The following is a 22,019-nucleotide window of genomic DNA, read 5'->3' as shown; positions in this document are numbered from 1 at the left end:
TCGGTCACCCTTAAGGACTTCCTTCCCCTTAAAACTCCTAAATCCGTCTGTTTTCCCATCGACTGTATGCTTATTTTTCCTTCATGACACTCCTCCCCTTCCCTGATTCCTACAGTAAATCATCTCTTGTCATCTCCTTTTTGTAGCTCCATCCCTCAAAAATGGGCTTTTTTGCCCTCTTTTATTTTCGTCACGCCCTTTTCTTCCCTGAATCTCCCAGTCATCCTCTCTGTTTCACTCTTCCTGTCAATCTTCTCTCCCCTGGGAGCAGTGAATCATCTTTTCTCCGACGCTCGCACACACCCCTTTCATCCCTTCTCTAATTCCTAAATCTATCCCTCTTCACTATCTACGGCCTCTCAGCTTTCCAGCTCCCTCACTTCCTCTCTCTCACACGCACACACACACACGCAGAACCACACACACACACACACACACACACACACACACACACACACACACACACACACACACACACACACACACACACACACACACACACACACACACACACACACACACACACACACACACACACACACACACACACAGTGTCCATCCCAGTTTTTCTCACATTCCTAAATCCTCGCCACTCTATCTCCCCGCTCGCCTAGCAGGGATCACACACACACATATGTTCCGGCTGATTAAGCTGGCAGAGCCACATGGCAGTCAGCCCACTGGAGGGAGTGATGGAGGGATGGATGGACAGTGTGCGGGAGAAAGGGAGAGGTGGGAAGTACAGAGAGAGAGAGCGATGGGTGGAGGGGGAATATCAATGGATGGAGAACGTGATGATGATCGATGGAGAGACGAGTGTCACACAGTGGAAATTTTTTCCCCCCAGAGGAAACAGCTGATTTCATTCAGAAAACAATCACCCTGTTTCTAACGGATCACATGAAAAAAGGGTAACTGTAATTAGTATAGGTAATTAGTACTTGTAACCAGTGTTAGAAGAAGTATTCAGATGCTTTACTTGAGTAAAAGTACCAATACATTATTCTCAAAATACTTCACACGGGTAAAAGTACTGCATTCAAAATCTTACTTAAGTAAAAACACTAAGTATTATCAGCAAAAGCTACTTAAAGTATACAAAGTAAAGTAGTAGTTCTGCAGGAACATTGCCTTTATGTGTGTGTATGTGACATTTCTAGATAATATTGTTGCATCAAGTAGGCTAGTTTTTACTGTAGACAAGCAAAGTTCAGATTGGCTTTTCCTGACTTAATTTTTAGAGATGCATTTAGTTAAAAGAAGTTCAAGCGGTTAAATAAATGTAGTGGAGTATTTCATGTTTAAATGTGGTGGAGTAGAAGTATAAAATAGCATAAAATTACCTATAAAAAGTACCTCAAAGAGTACTTCGTTACTTCCCACCTCTAATTGTAACCCCTCTGAACCCCCCTCTGAGTATTGCAAGACCCCTTAATTTTGTCGATACGTGTGCACGTGCGCATGCCCGTGTGCAGATGTGATTTCGGGGGTTGAGCTAGTTATCCGGTAGAGGGCGGAGTGAGAGGGAGAGAAAGTGAGGAGGAGAGAGAGGGGGAGCTGCAGAGGAGCGGAGCTGCGGAAAGCAGAGGAGCGGAAACGCGGGATCTGCAGCGTGAGAACGGCCGTGATGATATAAACCAGGGAAAGCTTTATATTTCACCGGGTTTGAGAGTCCGGAGCGCGCAAACACACACTCACACACACAAAAACAAAGCGGGAGATGCATGACGTCATAGCCCACCAACGTCGCCCTAGATGACCGCGCGCAGGACGGGATGATGCAGCAGGGATGATGCTGCTGCTGGACCACAACGTGTTCCTTCGCTGCTCACCACGGTGCGGTTGTCGTGCATTTCGAAGGAGGGCAGGAAGGGGGACATGGCCGCGGAGTCGGACGGTGGTAAAGCCGGTGCCGCATGCGGCGGGAGCGGCAGGAGCGGTGGCTTCGCGCAGCTGTACGACGTGGATGGGGAAGAGCCTTTGGACTCTGCAGCCATACACATCTGCATGTGCTGCCGCTCCTCCGCGTGCTACTGGGGCTGCCGATCCGCCTGCCTCGGTACCCTCATCGGTCAGCCTCCAGGGGGGGTCGGGATCAGGGAGACTCACTGTCCCCCCAGGGAGCAGCTGTGGCTGGACTGCCTCTGGATCATCCTGGCCCTCCTGGTCTTCTTCTGGGACGTGGGCACGGACCTGTGCCTCGCCATGGAGTACTACCAGAGGCAGGACTACCTCTGGTTCGGCCTCACGCTCTTCTTCGTGCTGGTGCCGTCCGTGCTCGTCCAGATTCTGAGTTTCCGGTGGTTCGTGCAGGACTACACAGGAGGGGGGCTCGGGGAGGTGGAGGGGCTGACCAAGAGGGGCGCGGTGGCTTTGGGGTGCCTTTATCCCGGCAAGGACCGCCTGCAGCTGGCCTCCATCTGGCTGTGGCAGGCCACCATACACATCCTCCAGCTGGGACAAGTGTGGAGGTAAAACACACACCTGGTACTAACCTGTAACCCCCCCCCCCTGTATCTCTTTCTCACTCACACTTCTTTTCCCTCACATACTTGGTGATGATCATGGTTAGAGTCAGTGGTGTGAAGTAAGTAAGTACTCAAGGTACAATTTACACCTGGAGTAAATCCAGCAGCTACCCTGCAGTATACAAAGCCATTCAAACTAGCTGCACCTTTACCAGCTCTGAGAACACTTTAATGATCAATCATTATAAAACATATCAGAGATATTATTCTGAAATGGACCAATCAAACAATGACTACTTTTACTGTCGCTACTTTAAGTACATTTAGAGGAGAGTACTTTCTACTTTCACTGGAGGAACATTTAGAATACTTTTACTGTGACAGAGTATTCCTACACTCTGGTACTTCTACTTTACTCAAGTACAAGACCTGAGTACTTCTACTTTACTCAAATACAAGATCTGAGTACTTCTACTTTTACTTAAGACATGAGTACGGTACTTCTCCCACCTCTGGTTAAAGTGGTGTGTCTTCTCGATGTAGCTGAGAGAAAGTGAGGCGTGCTTCACACTGACAAGGCAGGAGAGGAAGAGGAACCATGTGACCTCCTCTGTACTTCAGCTATTATCTGGGCATGACAGACAGAAATTAGGAGAGACAGTCGGGAAGGAAGGGAGTACTTCTTTTCTATTTTGGGTCACCTTATGAAAAGTCACTGACACAGTCTCCTGTAAAATGCTAGGTAAGCCTTTACATATTAAAACTAATACATGTCACATGAACAGTGAGTTTTAGGCACAGGATGAGGTGCTGTCCATGTTGCTGAACGCATCTCCACAATAGACAGCACCTCGACTGGACTCTTACACCTGGGATGAAGAACAGGGAAGTGAGGGCTGTGTGTGTGTGTGTGTGTGTGTGTGTGTGTGCACATTTCTGCATGTGTGTGCGTGTGTGTGTGTGTCGAGTGGGAAAACGGTGTCACGGCCCTCCCCATGAGTTTCAGCATGCATGGAGAGCATAAAGAGGGAAAGCATCTGCTCTTATTGCAACACTCTCTCTCTCTCTCTCTCTCTCTCCCCCTCTCTCTCTCTCACACACGCACGCACACACGCACACAGTTGGACAAGGGTAGGTGCTAATTGTTGTGCTAAAAGCTCTGGCGGGGGAACACAGAAACACACATGGAGTATTTTGCTCTTACACACACACTCACACACACATGTCTCTATCCCTACGATAGGTTAAATGCTCTTTTTGCTTTCATTTAAAGACATCTTGGGGTTATTGGTAACCCTGATCCACATGTTTACACTATTTTCTAAAATGTAAAGACAGAACAAATAATAGAGAAACAATCGGCAGTAAAAACGATCATTAGTTGCAGCTCTATCGGACAGTGTTCACTCTCCCTCCACATCCCTCTTTCTCCAAGAAGACTCCTTAATGGTGTCCACTTGCCTCTGGGTGGGCAGCAGGGAGAGTACAGTGTGTGTGAGTGTGTGTGTGTGTGTGTGTGTGTGTGTGTGTGTGTGTGTGTGTGTGTGTGTGTGTGTGTGTGTGTGTGTGTGTGTGTGTGTGTGTGTGTGTTTACATCCTGCTGTGCTACTCAGCTCTTGCTTCGCCCGCTCTGTGGTTGTAGGGTTAAAACCAAAACAAATCCCTCCTCTAACTCCATGCACCCCACCCAGTTAGTGCCCCCCCTCATGCTGAAAAATGGACTCTCCTGCCTGGAGGAAGCGGAGGGGGCAGGAGAAGGAGGATGAAGAAGAAGAAGAAGAAGAAGAAGAAGAAGAAGGAGGAGAAAGGGAAGAAGGGGAGGGAGGGAGGGAGTGGGGGTGTTTGCAGCTGTGGAAATGGTACGGCCTGATTGAGACAGATCGCTGAGAGATGGCGAGGCTGCGGAGAGGAGGAGGGGATGGAGAAGGAGGTTGCACATTCACAATGGGTAAACGGGGGGAGGGGAGGAGAAAAGAGAGTGAGAGGAGGGGAAGATCTACTGTATTCGGTACATATGGTCTGAAAACACATCCTTCCATGTTGAGACATTAAGTGTCTGTCAGAGTCCCCATCAGCTGTGCAGTAAAGCCTTAATCTGAACCGAAAAACAAGGACTTCCTGATTTAAAAAAGAGCTGACTTGTTTATCCTTCATTGTTCTTGAGTCAAGGACACATTTAGGTGTTTGTTTCTTATTTTTAAGCTACATAATCCATTAATTTGGCTTGAAATGGTTTGTTTAGAGGCATTAACATATGAAGAATGGGATAATAATAACCCCTGGGAGTCAATCAAAACAAGGGAAGAGAGGGTGGATAAATTACACTCTTTAAGTGGTGATTCAACAACATGTGACCCAGAGGAAAATCTGAAAAACGTACGTAAAAATCCAGTGAGCAAACTAGGGCTGTCCATATATGAATGAGGGTTTTACTGACCTGCACTCATATGTTTTTGGCTACCTTTTCATTTTCAAAACAGTATTAAAAAGTCACTAATCGACTAAGAAAAATATATATATACATCAAAATGACCAATTAGTGGCCTTAAAGGGGGGAAACTGAAAACTACGATGAGATAAGACGCTTTATAGATGCTTCATTGATCCCCCTGGGGAAATGCAGCTGTTAAAGCAGCATCAGGAATAAGATTGAGATGTGCAAGTCTAAAGGAGGTTTGTGAAGGATGGAGAGTTTTCAGGCCGCAGAAACTTTCCTCCCTGAGCCACTTGATGGTTAATAAGCCAGGCGCCTCTTGTGATTGGTAGCCTACATGCCTGCACTTCTCCAGCCTCCGCATTAATCCACCCACACACTTGAGTTGCAAATGTGCTCCAGAGAAAGCAGAAAGACAATCTGAAGGGTGGACTGTTGCTCCACATCTGCTAGGGTCAGTCAGAGTCTTTCCCCGGTTCTCATCATAGGCAGGGGTTCTTCTTCTGAGTCGACATGTCTCCGGGTCTCAGAGCCACTGAGCTCCTGGATTTAAGCAATGCTAGTCCTACACTTGACCTTGTGATAAGGAAAGCAAGGTGAGTGTTGCCGTGAGTGTCCTCTGTGTGCTGATAGCAACGAGGGGGTTATCTGTGGTGAGTTCAAGAGCTCTACCTAGGTAGTTAAATCTGAAGTATCTTTTGGAATATCACTTAAAATCTTCTTAAAATGTCAAAAACAAAGTATATCTTAGTGCCTCTTTGAGAGTTTTAAGCATTAGCGGGATACTATTTGGAATCTCAATGATTCTGGCCGGTGTTCTCGTGACACTCTCATATCGCCCCCGTGTCTAGCAGGAAGCCTCCTCCCTCCTCACGCTGCATCACATTAAGCCAGACTGATGTGAGCCCGTCTAAGATATGAGTGGTGTGCATGCAAACGTAGGCATTTCCAACGGACGGTGCATTATTTATGTTTTGTGAATTAAGCTTGTGTGTTTCACATACATGCAGAGTCGTGCATAATGCAGGAGCACATGCACACACGCGATGACACCTTGCACGTAGTTCTGTAGTAATGCACTCGCAGGGAGGCAGCAGGAGTGCTTACGATTACACACAGATGCATCCCCGCACACACAGTCACACACTCTGCCCTCAGGCAAACGCTGCCTACATACCACCCACATGTACTGTAATCCCCCACATCTAGAAACACACTCAGTATGTATGTGATGAAGAGGTTTCCTCAACATAAGGAAATGATGTTGTATTTCGATGATATTTCTTTGTTTAGTATCAATATTTTATTTGTTCATGCTTTTCTTAATCAGCAGACATACCAACGACACCAGTGTTCAGGTTACTGTTGAACATGATGAAGAAAAGCTGATCATAAGTATTCTGGTTTGAGAAAATGACTAGAAATGATAGACTATCAAAGAAGTGGCAGATCCATTTTCAATTGATCGTCTAATTGATGAATCAACTCATTGCTTTGAATCTAATTTGGTGTCAGATAAAGTTTATCAAGTCAGATTATCATGATGTAAAAGATTAATGATAACATTAGTAAGAGACAATATGACTATCTATAATCGTTACAGGAAGAAAAATGAAAACCAAATGTGAAGATTTACTGCTTTTCTGTGTCATATAAAAGTGAATGTTTTTGGGGTTTAGAGTGACCAAAGAACACATTTAAAGGCATCAACTTGGACTAACGTATGGTGACGGATATTTTCCACTATTTTCTTACATTTTTAAGACCAAAAGCTTGAATAAGTTTGAAAAGAAATCCAGCGAAAGTGAGACAGAAAACAATGAAAGACACAGCATGTTTTATTTTAATGACTGCTCGTACCTGTGCAGGTACATCCGGACGCTGTACCTGGGCATCATGTCGCGGCGGCAGAAGGAGCATCAGCGGCGCTGGTACTGGGCCATGATGTTCGAGTACGCAGACGTCAACATGCTGCGGCTGCTGGAGACCTTCCTGGAGTCTGCGCCGCAGCTGGTGCTGCAGCTCTGCATCATGATCCAGGAGAACCGGGCCGAGACGCTGCAGTGTGGGTGGAGCATGCATTACACACACACATTTACACACACAACACCAGGTTTCTGTGCAGCACACAAAGCACATCCAAATCAACAGCTGCACAAACAGTAATTAGCAATTTGCACAAGTCATGCTCGGTAATTTGTGGCTGCAGATGGTGCTGCGCTTGGATTTTTCACAGTGTGTTTTGTTCAGGTGGTCCTAGAGAGAAAAGCACAATCATAGGTGTCAGAGGGAAGTGCCAGCCTCCTCCTTATTCATCCAGGAGATGAGTCATCCAGGCGGCCGCCCGCTGGTGTTAATCATCTTTATCAATCTGGACTTGAGGGACAGCTTCATGCAAATATGTGACTAGTACAGGGGGTGGATTCACGAGATAAAAATAACCTTCTGTGTCATATTATTAGGTTTCATTACCAACTGTCTTGTCACACACTATGTATTTAAAGATGTGCTCACACGATTACACACGTCAGCATCTCTCCTCAAAACATGCATTTACAGAAAGCCTTTTTCAGTAAACTATTGTTTTATCTTTTGGTTATTTAGGTTTTTTCTGTGTAGACTGTTGCATCCAGTTCAGTAAAGCATGGTGTGTGTCTTCGAGTAGTGCTATACTAATTAAGAAGACTGTTTTAAAGCATTAAATATGGAGTTAAAGCAGGGAGTTGATTAGTTTTGCTCAGCAGAAAAACTGAAAGCTGGGGGAAAAGCTCGCAAAGTAAAATGTTAATCATGTTAATCCTCTCATTTAACGCTCAGCCAAAAAGCCAATACATGTAGTGTTTAACACTGAAGCATTTGCTATGTGAGATAACAGTTCTCCCCCCCTGCAGGCATCTCCTCCCTGGGCTCCCTCCTGTCTCTCGCCTGGGTCCTGGCCTCCTACCACAAGCTGCTGCGAGACTCTCGTGACGACCAGCGCAGCATGAGCTACCGCGGCGCCCTGCTGCACCTCTTCTGGCGCCTCTTCACCATCTCGTCCCGCGTCCTCTCGCTCGCCCTCTTCGCCTCCCTCTTCCACATCTACTTCGGCATCTTTGTGGTGGTGCACTGGTGCGCCATGGCCTTCTGGGTGGTGCACGGAGGTACCGACTTCTGCATGTCCAAGTGGGAGGAGGTGCTGTTCAACATGGTGGTAGGCATCGTATACATCTTCTGCTGGTTCAACGTGAAGGAGGGACGCACACGGCACAGGATGGTGACGTACTACGTCGTGGTGCTGGCCGAGAACACCATCCTCACCGGGCTGTGGTGAGTTAGATCCAGTTACTGTATTACCATGACCTTCAGCGTTCATAATATGCAGACACACTCACCCTGGTTCTGATCCTGCAGGTACGCATACAGGGACCCGGCTCTGACCTGACTCCTATGCCTTCCTGGCTCTGTGTGGTGTCTACCTGACCTTTGCTGGCGGCGTCCTGGTCATGCTGCTGTACTACGGCTTCCTGCACCCGGCCAGCGCCCACCTCCACCCGAGCCCCGCCTCGTCCTGCTGCGCCCAGCTGCTGTGGGGTCTCCCCCTGCCTCCATCGGCTCCACCCACCGCCCCGCCCACCCCGGCCCACATGACCAAGTCCCAGACGGAAGAGGAAGTGGCCGAGTCGTGTCTTCCCGTCTTCCAGGTGAGGTCGGCACCCATCACCTCCAAACCAGAGGGCCCACTCATAAAGATCGACATGCCCAGGAAGCGCTACCCAGCGTGGGACGCCCACTACGTAGACAGGCGGCTGCGGAGGACTATAAACATCCTGCAGTACATCACGCCGGCTGCAGTGGGCATCCGGTACCGAGACGGACCCTTACTGTACGAACTGTTGCAGTACGAGTCCTCCCTCTAACACATAAAAACACCATAAAAAGACATGTTCAGATTTAGAGGCACGCACAACTTGATGTAAGCACACAAACACAAAAGCAATCCCACTCTTATGCACACACACAAACACATTCCTTGCGGGCAACCTGCGAGTCCCACGGCCATGACTCAGCGAGCTCTTCCTGTCTCTATTCCCTCCGATCACTCTTCATCTCGTCAGTTTGGTATCACGCGTTCGCTCTCCGCTGTGGTAAAAAAAACAAAACTACAAGAAGTTTGAAAAAATGAGCGCAGTGTCACACTTTGACCACCGCATGCCGTTTACGTTGCGTCGTCGCTCACACTTTCTCGGGTTTCAGTAGAACAAAAAGACGTAAAGAAAGAACAAACGTCACTTTTACTAAAAAGGAGTCTGTGAACATGTCGTTAGTCTAGTCAAAAGGTAGTGTATATATTTTTTATGTAAAGATTGGGATGTTTTTTATGTACCGTGGGACACATTGGGGGTAAGCAGAGCATGATGGGAAAGATGGAGAGGGTATTGGCATTTCAACTAAAGCTGGGCTCGGAGAAAAGTTGGACATTTTGGGAAAAAAACTTAATAATTCCTATCCCAAAATGTCAAAAGTATTCCTTTCAATGCTAACATTTAAGCTACACTTAAATGTAGCTCTAAAAATGAGAATACAAGAAGTTTAAGCAGCTCAAAATTATACTAAATAGCTCTAAAATCAAATGTATAGTGTTGTTCCTTAAAGGCGGCCATAGCACAACAAAACAAATGACAGTATATTTAAAGAATTGGTGGTTTCTTGCCTGAAATATTTTCCAAAATAAACTGTGGCTACATGGTCAGATAGAAGAGAATAAGTTAGACAGAGAGTCGGAGTGAAAGATCTACAGACAACAGATAATGCTAACGCTACAGGTCTTCTTGCTAAACATGTACAATGTGCCAATCTCTTTCCAGTCACAGCACAGCGGCAGCGTCATCCCGTGCTCGTGGAGTAAGTGTTACTGCCTGCTGATGTTTTACTAACGTGTGGTTGTATCATAAATACAACCAGGAGGGAACTTATCTCCATCTTCCTGTTGTGCTGGGAGGTTAGATATTCCTTAGTTATTCTTCAAAAAAAAGAGGACATTTCCAACAGAAAGAACAAATGCAATTAATTCTTTGTGATCTACATTTCTCCGCCTTTGATGTCTCTATCGTGCTGGTGCCACGCTAACAGGGTGCCGCCACTGAAGCTGATATAAAACAGTTTTTGGGGCTTTTAATCGTCACAGCCCTCACGATGACTTGCCTCTGTAACAAGTCCAACATCTACTCCTCCAAAAAAGCCACCCACGGCTGAGCTGTGATGCACGGCTCATTATTGAGTTTGTTTATCCCTGTAATCCAAGCTGTTACATTGGCAGGCGACAACAAATGAGCCAGAGATATCAGTCATCAGCGTATAGAGGTTGATCCTGAACTCGCACGTCGTCAGGGGGGCTGGTGAAAGTGTTTTTACACCTTTTCTCTAGCTCCACGTCGGTGGTAGAGCAGGTGAAACCCAGCCATGACACATTTCATATGGTGCGGTTAGTAGATATTAACACACATAGGCTTCTTATTATAGCTGAGGATCAAGAGATAAGGAGTGTTAAAAGGGGTACGTCAATACTTTTCAGTGCAGCTTCAATCTCTTATTTCTCTTTTCCAGGTGTGAAACTCTGGGAAAAGTTAAGGTTAAAAGCCAGCTTCTTTTCAATCAGTTTAATTGACCATACAAATATATCAATTCTCTAGTGCTGGAAAAAAACCTTAGTAGTTGCTTGACAGACAGTTATGTGAGAACAATTAAATACTAAAGCCACTTATTAAGCAAGATTTAACAACTACTTACACACAGGTAGGGTCAAAACTGGCCATCAAAACTGGAAACCGGATCTCCAACGTCCAGTATCAGCTCCAGGTTCTAGATTTGAAAGCAAATGGCTAGCAGTTAGCAAGTATAGCATCACAATCCCAACTGTTATAGGAAAAGCAATTAAAGAACCTAACAAAAGACAATAAGAATTTGTTGCACGTGAAAAAAGCGAGCCTACAAATGTTGACGTACCCCTCTAAGTTCGTGAACAGACAGTGAGCTTACAATACTTTCCTGTGGTGCTAGCCGATTAAAAAATAACTAATACAAATCAGTTTATTTGCTGCAAGCTAGATTCAGTAGGTGCAACGCGCAGCAGTGGTCATATGGTGCAACACACTCAAGCTACGGAGTCAATTGGCTGCTAATCCCACTTCATATGGTGCAAATATGACACACACACACACACACACACACACACACACACACACACACACACACACACACACACACACCGTACTAATGGTGCAATAAGGGCAGATTGTCTCTTTGAATTTATGGTGCAACTCGAGTACTGCCTTCAGTTGTCGGCCATGGCTCCGCCAAACGGACAACTGCTCTTCCTGTCCTGCAGCTATGCAAGTCTCCGACGCAAGGAGATGTGCTTAGTGTACACACACACACCCACCCACACCCACACACACACACACACACACACACACACACACACGGTTTTCCTCTACAGCAGGGAGTCAGTTACAAGGGATGTGTCCCTACCTCACTGCACACACACACACACACACACACACACACACACACACACACACACACACACACACACACACACACACACACACACACACACACACACACACACACACACAGTAATGTCCACTAACCCCTCACCCCTTTATAATTTGGGAACAATATTCATATGGTGCTATCGAGGAAAGACAGATGGGTTTTTGTATTGTGAAGAATTTAGCCAAATATGTCACGTTCAGATTGGTGTGTGTACATAAAAGCAGCAACACCCAGTCATGGTTTAAGATCAACATCAGGAGGGTGGTGCTGGTTTTTAGGTACCTTAAGAATAAAAGGTTTAGAGGAACAGCATATGGTTGAAGCACGGCAACAAAAATGTGAACCTTTTTCAGTTCCGATTGTGAATTTCTTGCATGAATGTTTTAGATTTGACGGCACTCCTAGGAAAATAAGGTTACGACAGCTTCGTTTGTGCTTTGGGGATGTTAAAGGGAGATTTATGTTGAGCATCTTCCTGACCTTTTGACCCTAACCGCGACACCTTTGCACCCAGAGCTCCAGCCGGTCAGAGATCAGGTTTAACACAAATCAGGTCTGACACAACCAAAAAAAAATACAGTTCCTTCTTTATACCGACGCGTTCATGTGTGGCATTCAGACTCAGCTGTAGCTTCACAAACAAACAGCAGGTATTTTACCTTCTTACCATCTCTATTTTGTCTTTTCAAATCAGACTAAGCTCATGGACCCACACTCTACAGATGAGTCTGCACGCTACAAATGTCTTAATTTTTGTCAGAAACCCAGAGCCTTAGCACGGCCCGCTCTGTAAGGAAAATGTATGTCATCCGCAGCTATGCACACAGAACAGGTGCTGAGCTTGGATAACCTTTACAAACAAAAACCACACCACTGTTATCATGTAATGCCTGTATTTACTTCATTGTGTTGCCTTTTTTTGTTTGCAAATAAGAGGTGAAGACGTGTCAATGTGCAGCAATGCAAACATGTGATATAGCATCTGTTTATGAAAATGTGGTTTTCTTCATTTATGTCTATTAATTCACATTTTCCTGTTATTCGGTTCAAATGTTGTCCAAGGGGGGCTAGTTTTATTTGTTTTTAGGGGATAACCAGGCTGGATGCAACATCCCGACAGAGGAATGTGTATCTGATTGTGAAAAGTTAAAACAGAACGATATTTTTATTTGGTTTTAAACTAAAAAATGTCCACTATCAGGGTCTGTGAAGCATATGTAGGCTGTGTGTGTGTGTGTGTGTGTGTGTGTGTGTGTGTGTGTGTGTGTGTGTGTGTGTGTGTGAGTAATGCTTCATATGCTTCTTTTTTTTTAGCCAAAGTTTTACTTGCATGGTCCAGAGCTGTGAAATGATCATTACTCATCATGGTTTTGTGGAGCTGATCTCAGAGCAGTTTCTACCAGATCTGAGGACATTTGAAATCCTTTGGTTGTTTGACTCAAATTCAATCACGGAAAAAGGGAAGAGTGGGAGGATTTCAGTGGTTTCCCTCAGGTGTGGACACTATAAGCGCAGGGCAGGGTCAAACGAAACTTGGATGTATCTATAAAGGTGTACCATGAGCTTTTATTTTGGCGGGGTCATGCTTTTTTACTGTGTTCTTCATTAGGAAAAAAAAAAACGTAGCTTAGAGATTTCAATGTGCAAAAAAAAGTACCTTTTTTCTCGTGTTTGGCCTTTTGATTGTAAATACCTTTTTCTGGTAATGCTCCTGAGTTGGATCTATGTTCGATGAGTTGGTTAGATGGCTCTTTCAAAATGTACTGATAGTAAATGTTCTTTATAAATATCCAGAATGTAAGACGAGAGAAGAAACATACGGCTCGACTGGAAACTGTGTTTTTCGTAGGAGTCTGTGCCATCGTGTTGTATCGAGTATAAGCACACTGATATTAGAACTGTAGGCAAGAGGAAGTTTCGGGAGGTGATTTGCCAGACAGCCACAACTGTTTCTCTGGAAAAAAAGAAGATTAGCACAAAAAATGATCTGTAATATTCCTCTCTCACATTCCTGATCAAGGGTTTTACTCTTCTGCAAAGAAAGACCATCACAAGCAAGGATTGGTGACTATTTAAAGTTAAAAATGTCCATTTTAACTCCTTATATTGTGTGGAAAACATCCTAATGGCATGAGATAAGTGCTCAATAATATTTACCACTGTTAAATTTGAACCTCGGTTAGCGTAGCTTAGCACAAAGAGAGGTAGAAGGGGAAACAGCCAGCCCAATGTAAAAGAGCCAGGCTAGCTGTTTCCCTTTACTTCCAGTCATTATGCTAAGCTAAGCTAACCACCACCTGGCTGCAGCTTCCTATTTAGTGTACATTAATGAGGGTGGTATCAAAACTCTTATCCAACTCTCGGTATAAAAGGTATTTTCCAAATTTCCTGAGATTGTTATTTTGTTTAGTACCCATTTTAACCTCTATTCACTTGGAAGCAAGTAAAATATCTCTAAATGTAGACATTTAAACCAACAAATCCTCAAGGAAAGATATGCAAATTATTAGAAAGATGGACATTTCTGACTCTAAGATGATGATATTTGCAGCTTCATGCCACACACTTCAATACCCAAGCACACATTTCAAAGGGAAAAACCTTCTGATGAGAGCAGGTCCGTCTGGCTAACGTCTCCCGTCTTCTCCGTAGAAATGATTGTCATCGACCGTGTTCAAACCGCTCCTGCGTCCGCTCATAAAAACACCATTCAGGGAATCTCCTGGTCTTCGATTCCTAAATTCACAGCGAATGTTTTTCCGACCCAGCACAAAGAGAGACTTGAGAGAGAAAACAAGACGTGCATCTCTTGTGTGATTTTCTGTGTCTACAATTTACCATGTTAATGCATTCTGGGAAAGAGTTGAATGATATTTTCAATGGCTCTCTGTGGCCAGCGTTAGCAAATGTGTTATTTTTGTTACAATACCTCCTGGAAATAAAGTCTATTTATCTGTGAAGAGACAGAGATTTACAATAATACAGACTACATAGAAATTACGACAGATTTTAAATGATGTAAAACAGATATAAATATGGTTTTGAACACGATGAAGAAATGTTTATGCGTCAGTATTGAGTTTGATTTTATATATTTACCATTTTATTACATTGTAATGTTGTGACTGCAATGGAGAAAAAAAGTATATAAAGGAATATAAATTAATTTTTCCAAATGTGTGTCGCTTTTTCTTTCCATTTAATGCATTTTTTTACATGTGAATAAAAAGGCAGAAATACAACCAGCATGATTTATTTGAATTAAGCCACAGGAATCCCTCTACATTTGGATAGTGAAATTTAAAAACAAAATAGAAAACTAAACCCAGACAAAGAGTGCAAAGAAGCACTTAAAAACACAAACGAACATAAATAAATATCATACGTTTTGATGCGTTCCACTTATTCCCGCAGAAAAAGGCATACTTACCCCCACACAGAGTTAAATATTCATGAGCGTTTTATACATACAGTATAGATAGAGAGACAGTAGAGCTGCAGGATATCCATCAGTTGATTCACAGGAAACAAATCAGCATCTATTTTCATATTTGATTCACTTTTAAAGACACAACTTGGATTTAAAAAAACTGATATTGACATTTTTTCACAGTTTTACAAAATGTTCGAGAAATTTAAGGATTCATCAAGGAAGGAAATGACCGTGAGATGCAGACCTAATGGATAAATGGTTGAAAACATGCACGTTGCACTGCATTTTAATATGAAATTAGGGATATTTTATAGGATAAATGCCATGAAATGATCCCTTTGCTGTTTTAGGGTCTCAATCTCAAGACCGTTTGTGTATTTAATGACAGAAATCCCTTTGTAAAAACAATATATATCCTCCTTGAAGCATCTTATTATAGGGATAGACTTTGGTATCATTTACATACCTGTTGTATGTCCAGGGTGGATACCTACTGAATAATTTGCATAAAAATCCCCGTTTCCTTTTACTGTAGCATCGTTACCAAATATACTTTATCTGAGACGTTAAAATGTGTCGTTTCAGAGGTAAATGTTCACTTTTTAAGCATGCAGGTATTGATAAAAGTAGAATTTCAGTTTTATTTCCATTACTTTCCGATTCAGTGTAACAAATAAACTCCAAACAGTATAAGTGCACGCAGAGAGACAATCAAAAGAACTCAAACTAGCAAAAAACATTCAAGATTTCCTCTTCAGGAACCACAGGATCTCAGTGAGACACAATTTACATTTACATTTACATGAGCGACTGGCCCCCTCTGCTGGCAGAATGTAACATTACAAATACAAAAACAAGCCCCAGAATAATGGTAAATAAATCTGTTCAATCCCTTTTTTAACTTTTGCAAAATGAAATGATTAATCTCACTGGCCGTTACCAGAAAAAGTCCTCAATATTTCCTCAAAATAAGACATATCACAACAAACTGGCTTTCTGTCACATGTTCAAGTGTTACGTAACATCATGGAGGGTCAATGACCCGTCAATTCCTGCAGCAGTTTCAAGGTTTCTACATGTGTGTGTGTGTGTGTGTGTGTGTGTGTGTGTGTGTGTGTGTGTGTGTGTGCGTGTGTGTGTGTGTGTGTACAGGCAATTGGACAACACACACAGGGCCACAGCCTCAGAGCGTAAAGTGCAACATGTTCTGTAAAGTACCTCTAAGAGCAGGAACATGACAGCGGTCCGGTTACTCCAGCATGGGGTCGTCGTCGTCGTCGTCGTCGTCGTCCACCTGCAGCCTCTGGAAGGGACGGGAGCTTGGCAGGCGGCGGGCGCTCAGGAACCTGAAGAGAACTGAAGAGAGGAAGGAGACCCGTTTGTAAAGCCTGACAGATTCACAGATATACAAGTTGCTTTTATTCATTTTATCCCATCTGCACCCAAACCTCTATTTGGACCGTCAGAGGAACTGCCATGATGCACATCCTCTATTGGGATAAGACTTGGCAGGAAGGAAAGGACAATTCCTTGCACAAATATCCATAAAAACATGCAAAAACAGCATAATACTGTTAAATATAACAACTTTTAAAAGGCAAACACAAAAATGTGAAGGGGTCTTAATGGGGGTTCGTATTTCAGACTTACCAGTGATAACAGTGAGCAGCAGCAGCACACCCACCACCAGGCCGATCACCAGAGGGACGTCCCAGCAGCTCTCAGCAGCCAGCAGGCAGCGTGCCTGGGTCAGCGTGCCGTTGTTCGGCTGCGGCGGCACCGACAGCAGTTTGCACATCAGCGGGTAAATGTCCACGGTCTGTAAGCTGCTGATCCGATATCCCTGCCGGAAGCTGGGCCCGTTCGCAGCCATGAAGGGGTGCATGCTGGGTAGAGAGTTGTCGTAGCCGTGATCGCCCACTGGGGGGAGGAAAGAGAGTGAGAGTTAAAACTGAACATGGAGAAGCAGCTTTCAGATGTAAAAATAAACTTGCCTTTCAAAGCAAATAATTGAAAGACATACATCTTGGTAGCTTGTCGCCTCGCTGCACGATGGTCCAGCCCTCGTCAGCAACCAATATGATTGGCTGGACGCGGTCATTGTTCCTGTAGTGCAGCCTATCAGGGATGTCGGATTTCTTATATGCTTTCATGTTTTTGTGGCACTTATCCAGTAGTTTGAAGACGGCCTCTGGATCTGCAAAGCACAGAGAAAGGCATTAGCGTGAGCAAATACAACTAGAAGAAGATCTGTTATCAGGAGAGATCCTGGTTACCTGTCAATGGGATGATGGCTGTGACAGGAGAGAGGTCCACCAGTGTGTAGTTGACGGGGGGGAGGCAGGCGTCCAGCCGTATGAGGCGCTTGGCTGAGCACTGTGTCATGCCGTGGTCACTGGTTACCAGGATGTTGACGTGACCCCAGAGGCCGGTTCTCTTCAGCTCAGAAACCAGCAGGCCAATGTTGTCGTCAACCTGATCGCACACAAAGACACTTCAATAACTGTTTCCATCCAGCTAACATGAAGTGAAAGGAGATCTGTGCAAATCTGATTAACGCTCAAGTGTGCCGAATCATGGTAAGGTCATTTTTCACCTCCTTCAGGGCTTTGCTCATGGCGGTGTCGTTGTCAGGGCCGAATATGTGACCTGAGCGGTCCGGTTCCTCCCAGTAGAGCGCTGTGAACATCGCTCCTTTCTCCTGAGTAATGAGTTTTAAGGTAAAGTCAGACAATAGATACTAACTCTTCCAGACTTTAGAAATGCTGTTAAAAAAACAAACAAACAGTGAGCTCATTAAACAAACTTCTCTACCTTTTCGTCTCCTAACATCCACTTTGTCACGTTCCCCACTCGTTCCTTGAACGTCACATGGGGGTTGTAGGGAAGGAAGTGTGTCGCCGTGCGGTTTCCGATGGTCACGTCGGAGCCGGGCCACATCATGGCGGCCGTCTTGTAGTCGGAGTCCAGCGCCGAGATCCAGAGGGGCCGGGCCTCGTTCCACCACATGGAGTCGAAGTCGTTGCTGATGTTGAAGTGCTTGTGGCTGACGGGATCGTACATGTTACTGGCCAGGATACCGTGAGACTCAGCGTACAGCCCTGTTACCTGGAGAGGAAAAACAAAGACAATTACAAATGCTTTTGTTGCTGCTGTATTTCTATTTCATTTCCTATTTTATATTAAAGACTTTCTTATAAGTTGTTCAGTCTGCTCAAAACTACATTGGACCAAATCAGATTCTATATGCTTTCAGGATTGATAAAAAGCAGCATCTTTATCTCACTCTCTGACAGTTTCACGACACAAAAAGCACAACAGCAGCGGGGTTACCAGGCTGTAGTGGTTGGGGAAGGTCTTGGTGATGAAGACGTTGGTGAGCTGCTCCACCAGGACCCCTGTGCTGTACAGGAGCTTCAGGTTGGGCATGGGGAACCTCCGCAGGTAGTCCGCCCGGAAACCGTCGAATGACACCAGCAGCAGTGGCAGAGGATTCTGCTGCTCCGTGACGTTCTCTGTGGCCAAGGCTCTGACGCAGCACAGGAGGCCCAGCAGTATTTTTAGTAGCATCCTGAGAAGAAGTACGAGAAAATAGTTCTTTAAAATGTTTAAACAAGACCCTGAGTGAGTGAGTATTTCTAGCTGAAAGGGGGATGTAATCCTGGTTGTATGCAGTTCAAACATGAATAAATGGGATGGTGGTTTGTGTTTTGAATCTGTAATGGAGTTGGGAAGGGACATCCATTTCCTTGTCACCTTTCACCCTGAAGCAATGCTGCTCAATTCCTAAGAAGGAACCAAAAAAGATCTGTAACGGAATGTGCTCTCTCAAGAAATACAAGATGTGGAAAGTGCACTTCACACTGCTTAACTGTCTTCAAGCACTCACTGGATCGGGCTTTCAGGGTAAAGCAACACAAAAATGTAGATATAAGTGCCGAGGTTAACTTCCTGGTTGTTGGCACAAGTGAGTTAGAAAATGATAGTCAAAAAGTGGTCGTATGTGCGTAGAGGAGGAATTGGTTAAAACAGGTGCTCGCTGTTGGGTGTGTGGTGAAGAGGATGTGTGTTTTATAGGCTTCTTTAAAAAGCATTGGCAGATGTGAAAGTTTCCATTGTCTGCATGTTTTTCAAAAGGAAGTGATAACATCCTCTGCTACGCTTCTTGTACAAGATCAACACATTTTTCTCATTTACTTTGTGAACTCAGGGAGCTAAAGTCATTCTGTAAGCAAAGACCTATCCCTTTCAGCTCAAAGATGCATGAAATTGGAGTAAATGCAAATAAATTAGATTGACTCCAAGAGAGAGACATTGACTCTGATAGTCTATCTATTTGATAAAGCACATTTGAGACTTTAGTAATTCACTTCTCGTTCAAAGTGAGGAAGAAATCAATTGAATAAGAAACACACACAGACACACAGACACACAGACACACACAGACACACAGGAAAAGCTTTTAAATTTGCTTGCGTATGCGCTTTTGTGTCTGCCGCATGTTAGTGGGTTTTTAGAAAGGACTTTTGACTGTGCAACTGAAATTAGCCTAAATCTGGGTTATTTACATGATGGACTCAAGTGCTCATTCTTTTATTAACTTAATTAGTCCCAAAATGGCTCAATGCAGGCGACAAGTAGAGGAGTCGACTCATACATTGGTCAATAAGAGATACACTTTACCTAAAGAAAATGCTGTTTGTGTCTTCTGCAATGCTGTTTGTCGGCTGCAGCAATAATTAGCCAGAGGTTGAAGAATTATTTAGATGTGTTACTTAAGTAAAAGTCCTGCATTCAAAATCTTGCATCAAATACACTTAAGTGTAAAAGATGCGTAACGTCCCATTTCATCACATATTGAGTTACTATTACTATTATTTATGTGTTTTTATCACAACTGATAAAGGTAGAGCTTATTTAAGTAACTTTCTATACTGCTGCTGGATATCTTAACCTATAAAGTGTATTTAATAATTGATTTAGACTTTGTTTTAGCAAATTTTCTAACGCTAAAAAGAAACTAGTAACTTAGCTGTCAAATGAATTGTAGAGTAAAAAGTACAATATTGGCTTCTAAAATGTAGTGTAGTAGAAGTATACATTGGAATAAACTGAGAATACTCAGGTTAAGTACAAGTACCTCAAAATGAGTTCAATACTTGAATGCATGTATTTAGTTACTTTCCAAAACTGTAAGTCCCCTTTTTTGATAAAAGAAATACAGAAGGAATACCCCTAATAATAACAATAATAAATACTTAAGGAAATGTATACGTGAGAAAACAATGAGTGAATTTCAAATGTTTATTTGTATTTTTAGCAAAGAAATTGGTTAGCCTCTGGTATAGCATCATATATCATGTATAGATATCTATATTTACATACGTTAGCATGCTAATTTAACAACGTAGGCTACACTAAAGATAGCAGGGCGTTGTAAAACCTTACCTGTCACAGGACATACGGGCACTTTCCTCCCGTGTGTTGTTGAATAACTTTTCCTTTCGGGTCTATTTTGACAGAAACATTACTGTACTTCCCGAAAAATGTATGCTAACTGTTAGCTTAAAATATTTCTAGCATTTCACAACAACACATTTCAAAATAAATTATTCCCGAAAACGCCATACAAAATAATGACATGTTTCGCATTTATAGTTACAATTTACCTATATGTAGTGACTGAATTGGTCTTTTATAATCGATATAAACCCATTAACATCTATACATATCTGAATTTAATTTATTTCTAAAATTCAAGGCTTTTGTTTTGAAGTTTAAACAGCGAACCTCTGCCCTTATCATTGCCAGCTTGACGTAACCGTCAACGGACGCTCTTAACAAGATTGACATTTCAAGCAGCGAATCAGCGTTCAAATTCAGGGGGGCGGGACCAGATTGAGTGAGTTGGATGCAGGATGTGGTTGCATGGAAAGTTAGAGGCTTGTTGTTCTTTTAAATCTTCAAAACCTTTAAATGTTATACAAGTTGAAGTACGATTAGCCTGTAGTTATTAGTTAAATCCTCTAAATTACCTCTGCGAGTAGACATGGTAAATTAGTCTAAATTAGAAATGCATGACCAGACATACACAATAGCAATACACTGCTGCATTGTGTTGTATTGACAACAACAATGGGTCTGTGTGTTTATTGCTTGCCTCTCAGGTTAGATTTTAAGCACATAGCTGATCAGTTCTTTTTTGCAGATGTCAAACCTATTAATATCTGTCCCTACAATATATTCGTTAGCCTACTTTGCTTAAAGGCAACAGTTCGTATTATCAAATTGCTTGCCATGAAATGCTGTCCATGTTAAGTTAAACTAAGGACAAATCAGTGCTGCTTAAACAAGTTAAAGGTGGCCCTTTAAAGGATGCATAGTGGGCTGATAAGCAGTGAATTACTAACTTGTTTAAGGTACTATAGCTCCCACCAACACTGAAAGGCCATGTCCATTAAAGTGGTTTCTCCTTTAAGGATCACCGCGCTGTCATCTTTGGCATTGCCTTTATGCCTTCCCTGTTCAAAGTCCTGGGGTGCTTTTTGATAAGGTAGGCACTGCTGGTATTAAACTCACTCTGCTCCACACCTTGACACAGTCCACCATCTCCTGAAGACCCTCTTCCCATAGAATGGATCCCGTGTACGAGACCCCCGACGTCACCTACGAAAACCAGTCGTCAGGTATTTATGACATGACCTACGAGACGCCATACGCAGAGCCCTCTGACCTGATAGCAGAGTACGAAAACATCGAAAGGGCCAGAGAACCACCAGCTCCCCCTTCCTTACCTCCACCTCGCGCTCCCTCAGAGGGGAGGCGAGGCAGTTCCTCCTCTTCCTCATCCTCCTCTTCTTCCTCACATTCTGGAGATGAAGAGACAGGGGAGACGGAGGAATTGAAGAAGGGAGAGGAATCAGAGAAAGACGAATCAGAGGAATCAGAGAAAGAAGAGGAGAAGATAGAGGAAAAGGAGAGCAACATAGAGCTTAATTTGGAGAGGAGATCTCCAGAAGAGGTGGAGAGGGCCAACTCATCACGCAGATCCTCATCTTCGTCATCATCATCTTCATCTGCCTCTGAGAAGGAGGAACCTGAGGAGAAGCCAAAGCCTGATAAGGAAGGACCTGAAATCCAACTTTAC

General features: G+C 43.7%; 3 protein-coding genes across 3 annotated transcripts in view; 2 read left to right on the top strand and 1 right to left on the bottom strand.

The window, feature by feature from the left end:
- The first annotated feature begins 1,710 nt into the window (after nt 1-1,710).
- xkr6a (XK, Kell blood group complex subunit-related family, member 6a) lies at nt 1,711-10,940 on the top strand. Its single transcript, XM_063877360.1, is given in 5 exon segments — nt 1,711-2,471; nt 6,771-6,967; nt 7,794-8,211; nt 8,296-8,323; nt 8,325-10,940. Coding segments are annotated over 5 exon segments (1,713 nt in total). The 5' UTR covers nt 1,711-1,878; the 3' UTR covers nt 8,802-10,940.
- Nucleotides 10,941-14,676: 3,736 nt separating this feature from the next.
- enpp4 (ectonucleotide pyrophosphatase/phosphodiesterase 4) lies at nt 14,677-20,444 on the bottom strand. The gene is made up of 8 exons (XM_063877458.1): nt 20,321-20,444; nt 18,206-18,443; nt 17,687-17,980; nt 17,469-17,573; nt 17,149-17,347; nt 16,896-17,069; nt 16,523-16,792; nt 14,677-16,228 (listed from the first exon to the last, which is right to left on the bottom strand). The coding sequence occupies exons 1-8, from the start codon at nt 20,332-20,334 to the stop codon at nt 16,122-16,124; spliced, it is 1,401 nt and encodes a 466-aa protein (XP_063733528.1). The 5' UTR covers nt 20,335-20,444; the 3' UTR covers nt 14,677-16,121.
- A 979-nt stretch (nt 20,445-21,423) lies between these two features.
- The window catches only part of clic5a (chloride intracellular channel 5a), a 6,591-nt gene continuing 5,995 nt past the window's right edge, over nt 21,424-22,019 (top strand). Inside the window, exon 1 of the mRNA XM_063877459.1 lies at nt 21,424-22,019. This exon is cut by the window's right edge and continues 6 nt beyond it. Within this exon, the coding sequence (XP_063733529.1) occupies nt 21,507-22,019 (513 nt within the window). The 5' untranslated portion in view covers nt 21,424-21,506.

This window comes from Eleginops maclovinus, chromosome 24, assembly GCF_036324505.1.
Source record: "Eleginops maclovinus isolate JMC-PN-2008 ecotype Puerto Natales chromosome 24, JC_Emac_rtc_rv5, whole genome shotgun sequence".
NCBI classification, from domain to species: Eukaryota; Metazoa; Chordata; class Actinopteri; order Perciformes; family Eleginopidae; genus Eleginops; species Eleginops maclovinus.
The sequence above is the reverse complement of the archived record's forward strand: the minus strand, read 5'-3'. Positions and strand labels throughout refer to the sequence as shown.

Excerpts from the sequence above, each read along its gene's own strand:
- enpp4 (XM_063877458.1), bottom strand. Across the intron at positions 17,070-17,148 it reads AGCCATCATCCCATTGACAG|ATCCAGAGGCCGTCTTCAAA; the intron begins GTAACCAGGATC and ends TGTGCTTTGCAG. Across the intron at positions 16,229-16,522 it reads GCTGCTCACTGTTATCACTG|TTCTCTTCAGGTTCCTGAGC; the intron begins GTAAGTCTGAAA and ends TCCTCTCTTCAG.